Source organism: Sphaeroforma arctica (assembly GCF_001186125.1).
Source record: "Sphaeroforma arctica JP610 unplaced genomic scaffold supercont1.263, whole genome shotgun sequence".
NCBI lineage: Eukaryota > Ichthyosporea > Ichthyophonida > Sphaeroforma > Sphaeroforma arctica.
Genome location: NW_014040295.1, coordinates 86,649 through 95,384, shown reverse-complemented (window position 1 = coordinate 95,384; position 8,736 = coordinate 86,649). Strand labels below are relative to the sequence as shown.

Sequence of the window (8,736 nt, the reverse complement as noted above, 5' to 3'; positions counted from 1 at the left end):
TAGTGTGTGTGTGTGTGTGTGTGTGTGTGTGTGTGTGTGTGTGTGTGTACATATATAATATATATACAATTCATACCAAGTATGCACAGATGTATATGACGTACATACATGCATACACACTCATAAGAAAAATTTATTACCCAATCCACAGTTTCGATTCCTAAATCTGAGACGAGCTTTCATTTGCCAATCAAAGAGTTCGTGATACTATACAAATTTTGCATGAAATCCTACTGCATGAAAATCTACTATAATTAGCATTCCTTATAGAATTAAATATCACAACAATACGTCTTTTTTTGCATACCTATTCTTCACCTCGTTTGTGATGCCGATCACTTGCTTGCGCATGTTGCGGGAAATCCTGAATTTGAAGTTGTAACCAAAGAATACGTGTCAGCATCGACGGGATGTGTTTGTGACAGAGAAACAATCATATCGCCAGTAAGAGTGTAGCACATACGTATTCTTGAAAGTGAATGAGTATGTGCTGTTCGCTTCGATAGTAGATTCTGATGTTCGCATGTAGCAGTGTCACAGCCTTTTCATGAAACATTCATTTTTGCATCGAAGCATACACGCCACTTGTACTGTTGACACGTACTCGTGCGGATAACCAAAACCTGTTGTTGATATTGATACACGTTTATTTATACAAAATATATTTATAAGCATACACGCACATGCATATATTATTCTATACTACGCATACACACAACGCCAAACATTGAAAATACGTATACACACACGCATACAACATCACATACGACATGGCACATATTTGAATTACATGTACACACATGCATACCTGGCAAAGAATGCGCTGTTAACCCGAACAGTGAAGTATTCGTCATCATCGTATACAAGCTTGACATGCTTGTAGGCGTCCTCTGGTACCAAGTGTGTGGATAACTTGGCTTCAGCCATGGCGTTCAATTAATACTACTCTACTAACTCTAGTAGTATCAATTCAGTCGTTTATTGTATCTCAAACGAACTGTGAAGTCCGCTCGTCCTTGTCCAAAGAATATATACAATAAAAATATCAATACAAAACATAAAACATTTCTGAGAAATTCTTTTTTCACGCCGCGGGTATAAACATATCCCGTTCACGCCACCCAAACTCCAGAGTCCCAGACTAAATATGATGTGATGGTAGACTTGTGAAGATGGGATTGGACAGCTAAATCAGGTATCAACAGATTACAGTACAGCCCGAACAGAGTCAGGGAGGCCAGTGAGGAGTCAGGAGACAGGAAATAGCCCATAACGGTCAAATGAACCAATGACAAACAAAGCACGGTTAACCGCCCAAAAGCACGTTCTCAATTAATCTCCAATCTTCTTGTCGCTTGGATTTCTCGATTGGGTTATATACTCTCTACATTTAGGGTTTTAGGCTTTCAGCACTTTACATTTTTAAATACAGCTGCTACAGGTTAGCCTTATAATTAAGCCTACAGCCCTTCGCTCTTGAAAATGTTTTTATTTAAAAACAAATGCACAAACATACACAAACACACTTACAGTATCAGTAAATACTAAATATGTATGTACTGTATTTTCACGGCCTTCTACATGAAACAGTATTAAAACAGCTGTTTTTAACTTATTTTTAATAGAAAAATCAATATGTACTGTTTTATAAATATTGCTTTTGTTAACCTGTTTACCTGGGCCCTGGGGTGTTTACCGATTGGTGTTTACACTTTACTGTGGTCTGTGAGAGTGTGCGAGTCTATGACACTACAATTGACTACTCTCTAGAGCATTCATTTTACTCGACTTTACTCCTGCAAGGTCAAATATATGAATTCTCGAGAATTCCAGATTGTGAGATCTGAGCTACAATACATAGCAACGATATACTAAGCGAGCGAAGGTTGAATGGAATCTATAAATAGAATATTTCAATTTTAGAATTTCAGGGTTTTGAAAACCTTAACCCACTCATAACTAAAACTTAGTTGTGTACTCCTCTGAGAAGGTTTATCCAGACCTCGTGTGTATTTTGATTATTTTTTACGCAATTTATTTCTCTAAACTTTCCTACTAATTTTAGTACTTTGATCAGATCATCAGTAAAGTTCACCAACAGAGAATCAGAGATGTGTATTGCGTATTTTTTTTATTACTTTTCGGATTTCAAGCGTGAACATACAGCCTATCTTCACAAGGACGTATACGTAAACACGCAAACACACACATATATACCATATTAATATACGCATTTATACATACATAAGGCATAAGCATATAGTTAGTGCATATTTATAGCAATATGGAGGAACAAGCGGAGGCTGATAGAAATGTTGAAGTGTGGAAAGTGAAGAAGTTGATTAAAAACCTTGAGAAAGCTCGTGGTAACGGAACGAGCATGATCTCACTCATCACTCCGCCCAAGGATCAGGTCAGTACTTATCTATGGATTCGCGTTCTGTAACTGTATTTATTTTTTTGATAGATAGGGAAGACGCAAAGTATACATCAAGTACAGTTGGATGAATCAACGGATATATTTATGTGTGTGTGCGTGTTTGTGCGTACACGTACACGTGTGTATGTGTATTGTTATATATATATATATATATACATTTATATATATATTATTATTATTATTATTATTATTATATTATATTATGTATTATATACTATACTACGTGTATGCATATATATGTTTGTGTGACACGTTTACGTATAATTTTAAATTCATATATGCATATATATATATGTGTGTGTGTGTGTGTTTGTTTATATGTATACACATATATTCGTATACATATGTCATATGAATGTATTTGTGTTTATATATACATATATATATATATATATATACGTGTATCCATTATATAGTGTACAATTTTAGTTGTATCTACATATTTGAATATAACTTTTGTGTGTACATATTTGTGTGGTATATTTGAAACCACGTGTGCACACGATCTGTAATTATTTAAATGATTAGACTTGTGAATATTATCTTATGGCTTTCAGCAAATACGAGTATATATATATATATATATATACAAAGAGCCATGTGCATTATGTGTGTTCTCCACAGGTATATGCATACATAATTGCGCACATATATATGTGTGTGTATGTGCGTGTGTATGTACACGTATATATATATGTATATATATATATATATATATATATATATTCATATCTATTTACATGTTTTAGAGTGTGCCATCAACTGAAACCGATTTGACGACAATCCCACGTCTTGTTGGCTCAAACTGGTGGCAACAGTAAGGGAGGCTCCGTCTCATTTTCGTCACCACTCAGCGTCCTGTTATTCTGATTTCCAGGGCGCATGGTGCGAGTTTAGGTACATGGTTTATTGATTATTTAAAGATACCTGGTGCTCGCCCTAGCATCTCATTGACATTGTGAGCTCAAAGATTAGCTGCATGGGTTGTTAACATTCACAAGTCGGGTGCGAGTTTAGGTACATGGTTTATTGATTATTTAAAGATACCTGGTGCTCGCCCTAGCATCTCATTGACATTGTGAGCTCAAAGATTAGCTGCATGGGTTGTTAACATTCACAAGTCGCTTGTCGGTGCTTGCCCAATATCATTCACACTGGGTGTGTATTCTCACGTTTGTTGCATCGATTCCTTACTGCTCTATATTAAACGCGTTTGTAAGCGCATGTATTCACACCTCAGATGCTACAGTTTAGCTGAATACAGATCTAACTTGTTTATGTCCAAATGGTGAACATGGATCGATATAGTTGCATCCACTGCGACACCTACATGACAATGCAACCATTGTGCGTTAGCGTATCACAATTAGAATGGTACAAATGCAGTAGTTTCGATGGCAGCCTATTGGAGTCGCGCTTTCAACTAGCAGTTTCCTATTGTGTGTATAGGCAATCTGCTAGCTATTGATTAAGACGCATACGCCTCTATGATTCATCCGTAAGTATGCTTACGATGTGTTTCACGAGTAAATATGTATACCGTCTGCCTCAGACAGGTGTACACAAGACTTGTATCCCTCTCCGATGGTTCAGATGCGCTGTGATACTCGCTTGGATCTTGGTGCATCTAGTCTATATATATATGTATGTATGTATATACATATTTATCTATACGTATATATATATATATATATATAACTCTGAGTTTACTTTAGCACACGCCGAATATTGTTTAATCTGTCATACGTTTGTATGTTTGCACGGATATGCGCTGAGGGACAGAAAGTCCTTCTGCTCGCGACAAATGGCCGCAATCGCTTGTGCATGAGTCATGCGTGTATGCACGTTTATCCAATGCACTTATCTCATTCACATTCAGTCAGACATCACCTATGCACTGTTACATGACTTTTTATTAATCTGTCACATATTTACCTATTGCATTAATCCGTCACCCGTGTTCTTAATACATTAATCCGCCACTTGTGTTCTTAATGCATTGCTTGTTTTCCCCTCATCAGATTGCCCGGGTATCTAAAATGTTAGCAGATGAGTACGGCACAGCATCAAATATCAAATCGCGAGTTAATCGGTTGTCTGTGCTGGGCGCTATTACATCCGTACAACAACGACTTAAGCTATATAACAAGTAAGTTGTGCGTATGTATGGACACCGAATCTTTTGTACATCATGATCTGTAATGCACTAATTTATGCGTCTGCTATGTACATTATCGTTGTGAGTGTCGTGCATAGATCTGTATGAGTTGTTCAAGTATACACCAAATGTGTTGTTTACATATACATGTACGCGTATGGTACTTCTACGACAAGAGTGCCAATAGTTTCAATGATCCATATGGATAGATCTGTGTATGCTTATGTGAATTTAAAGACTTACGTTAGGTGACTAGGATGTTACGTATATAATTCATGTGAGCGTGTTGCGTGTATGCAAATGACCAACACTATATGGCAGGTATGTTGTATTGTTGGGCACGCATATGCATTGTCTTGCTACAAGACTAGTATCTTATATATATCTTTCATGTCGGTACGTACATTATAGATCTGTGCGCCTGGTAAGACTTGAGCTATGACTGGTATACGTATATTCTTCGTATGGTCAACAGTGTGCTATGTGCCTTGATAAGAACCATCTTTGAGCGTATTTAATACGTACTACGAGTAGTCCCCTGGTGCGCGCTCGAGTATACAAGGGCAACCCATTTCACAGACATACCTAGAATAGGTTGCTGAAGAACCCAGTCATATAGGGAGTATGTCAGTCGAGCACGGTAGAATAATACTTGCGATGAATGCCACATCTGTACTATGATGACTTAGCTAACATGAATGCCACATTTATACTATGATAGCTTTAGCTACGTGGTATATTATTTGCTTGTGCGTGTTGAGTTGGTTCTGCACCTGAACATGTACCTTTTGTCAGACGTTCATTTGTTTTGTTTTGGTACGTATTTGCAAATGCGTGGGAATATATAGAACTACTATCATATGTAGCTATTTCATTTCCGAAGTTCAACCATACTCTACGTTGGCGTAGTTAGGCATATGTTGGTACGCGCAAGTGCCTAAAATTGAGTTTAAGGTTTTATCCGGCCCGTACATTGTTCTTGTGTCTTTGAGGTGAGAATACAAGTCATTCAACCAGTCTACTAACCCCACATGCGGTCATGTGTTGTTTCTGTACCTTAAACCTCCCTCGCACTTCTTATACCTCTGAGCCTGGGAGATAAATCATCCCGGTGCCTAGTTTTCATCTCTAGTCAAACCCCGGTTCAGCTTCAGTACATATGTACCGGTTAAATAAGTAGTCTCATACGACTTGTCTGTATCTGTGCGCAGAGTGCCACCCAACGGCCTTGTCCTATTCTGCGGGACTGTCATCACAGACGAGGGCAAGGAGAAGAAGCTCAACATAGACTTCGAGCCCTTCAAACCCATCAACACATCACTGTACATGTGCGACAACAAGTTCCATACAGAGGCGCTGAGTAGTTTGTTGGAGGACGACAACAAGTTCGGGTTCATCATCATGGATGGTAACGGTGCGCTGTTCGGTACACTGTGTGGTAACACGCGCGAGATTCTGCACAAGTTCTCGGTTGACCTGCCCAAGAAGCACGGTCGTGGAGGTCAGGTGAGTGAGTGAGGCTCAGTCGGGTGCGAGTGTCGTGTACTTTACAGTAGTGTGGAAGGGGGGTATGAAAGGGGTCTAAAATGGATTTTTCAAACATTTCTATGTGTGTGTAGGGTTTGTGGTGCTGTGTAGAGTACTGGACGTTGGGTGATAGTTATATCTTGCTGTATTTATGTATGTAGGGTTTGTATCATTATCACTCGCTTGCATTCGGCGATGCTCAGTGATTGTAAGCGTGCATGTGCATGCGCCCGTATCTTCAACTGTCAGGTATACGTACACATACCTCTCTATGTCACTGTATGTTGTTTTTCTATTGAACAGCGTATAATTATGCGTGTCTCTCTCTACCCTATAATCAATTCTCATTCTCCCACTACTAACCGTTATCCTCGTATCCCTCCCTATCTCTGCGTAGTCCGCCCTGCGTTTCGCGCGTTTGCGTCTAGAGAAGCGTCACAACTACGTGCGTAAAGTAGCGGAGACCTCCGTCGGTATGTTCATTTCCAATGATAAGGTCAACGTGCAAGGTTTGATTCTGGCTGGTTCCGCAGACTTCAAGACCGAGCTGAGTCAGGTGAGTGGCGGTGTGTATGTCTTATCATCTGATAGTAGGGAACATGCATGTGTCTGAGGCCATGTTAGTAGGCGGTATAATTTATATCGTATTTGCGGTTTTGTGTGTATTGTTGATGTCAGGCGGTCGCGAACCTGGAATGGGCGAAGCCGCACAATGGTTGGATTTCAGTGCTCTTGCAATACAATATGATCACTACTGGTTCTTGCTATACATAACGACCACTATTACTATGTTTCAGAATTGGGAGCCGTCTCTCTCTTTATGTATGTATCTATATATATATATGCTTTCTCTCTTTCTCTCTCATTGGCCCACTGCTCATCTCCTCGTCTGGCCCTTTCTCTGCAGAGTGACATGTTCGACAACCGTCTAGTAGCCAAGATCATAAAGATAGTCGACGTATCATACGGTGGTGAAAACGGATTCAACCAGGCCATTGACCTGTCGGCCGAGTCTCTGGCCAACGTCAAGTTCCTTCAGGAACAGAAGCTCATCGTCAGCTTCTTCGATGAGATCGCACAGGACACGGGCAAGTACTGCTTCGGTGTGGCAGACACCATCCGTGGCCTGGAGATGGGTGCGGTAGAGACCCTGATGGTGTGGGAGAACCTGGATATTAATAGAATCACGGTCAAGAACCCGGCCACGGATGAGGTCACGGTTCTGCACCTGTTACCTACACAGGAGAAGGAGCGCGAGCATTTCTTCGATACGGAAAATAACTGCGACCTGGAGATCCAGGAGACCGAGCCGCTGCTGGAGTGGTTTGCCAATAACTATAAGAACTTTGGTGCTGTGCTCGAGATTGTGACGGATAAGTAGGTTTTTGGGGGGGGTTGAGTTGATTCGCCTGGTGTTTGTGTAGTAGAATGCTGCGGGGAGTGTGACGGATGACTATTGGGGTGGAGTTGATTCGCCTGGTGTTTGTGTAGTAGAATGCTGTGGGGAGTGTGGCAGATGACTATTGGAGGCGGTTGTCTTTGTGTTAGAGGCGGTGTGGCGTATGCTACGGATACGTTTGCTTCTGATGGAGTTGTTTTGATATTGTCTTTGTGCGTTGAGAAGGTTCCGGAGATTGTGACAGTTTCGACTATGTGAAGTCGATCACCGTGTCGGGCCTATTTAGTCTGTTTGTGTTGCTTGCCTTGGCCCTGTATTACTTAGCAGTTAGGTGCTCATGTTTCCCACGGGGGTTGTTTGCTTTTGACTGTCAACAGATTCGGTTCCGTGTCGTAAACTTTGGCGGATAGATACACGCGCTCGCACACTTTGGTGTTGGGATGATGCGTATTAGTGCGTTTTTTGTGTATATTAAGTACCGATCCTCGCCACTGACTAATCTTGTAGTGCTCGGGTGTTCCATAGTATAACTGACCGGTTGCCCTCTCGTATGCACCCGTTACAGATCGCAAGAGGGCTCGCAATTTGTGAAAGGTTTCGGAGGTGTCGGCGGTATGCTGCGGTACCGCGTGGATTTCCAGGACTTCGAAGAGTTCGATGAACTGGACTATGACTACGACGACTATCTCTAGATGCAGCGGATGTATCACACGGGTATGTGCTCGCTTTATGTTTTATGTGGGGAATGCGTGTTAGTTCATGCTGTGTCTATTATAGCGTTTTGGTATGTGCAGGTATGCGGGGGCTAATTAGTATTGAAATTTGGGGTGCGAAGAGGATGGCCTGCTGGACATCCAGACACACTCGAGCCATGCATACCTATCGATAAATGAAGCCATATTGCGCACAGGTATCATAACGTATATACACACATACGGTAGTGCATAGCTCTATTAAACAGGTGTTATGTAAGCCTCTATATATCTACCTGAAAGGTATGGTAATTTGTGCATACACATAGATACGATGAGACTCACGGATCTGCACACATGTGTCTATGTCTGCTCGCTAGTGAACCGATGGGGAATTGCGCGTGTAGCTAGAAGCATGGCCGTCTCTTCATGCATGTGCACATATGCGTGAGAGGATATAAGACACGCCTATACCATTGTTGTCTATATTTGTACATGGTGGTAGTGTGCGACATCATAC

At 40.9% G+C, this 8,736-nt stretch overlaps 1 protein-coding gene across 1 annotated transcript; it reads left to right on the top strand.

The window, feature by feature from the left end:
- Positions 1-2,284: 2,284 nt before the first annotated feature.
- SARC_04587 (eukaryotic peptide chain release factor subunit 1) lies at positions 2,285-8,216 on the top strand (the record flags this gene model as incomplete). Its single annotated transcript, XM_014301585.1, has 6 exons — positions 2,285-2,413; positions 4,462-4,589; positions 5,810-6,104; positions 6,523-6,681; positions 7,033-7,502; positions 8,090-8,216. The coding sequence occupies 6 exons, from the start codon at positions 2,285-2,287 to the stop codon at positions 8,214-8,216; spliced, it is 1,308 nt and encodes a 435-aa protein (XP_014157060.1).
- Between the last annotated feature and the right edge of the window lie 520 nt (positions 8,217-8,736).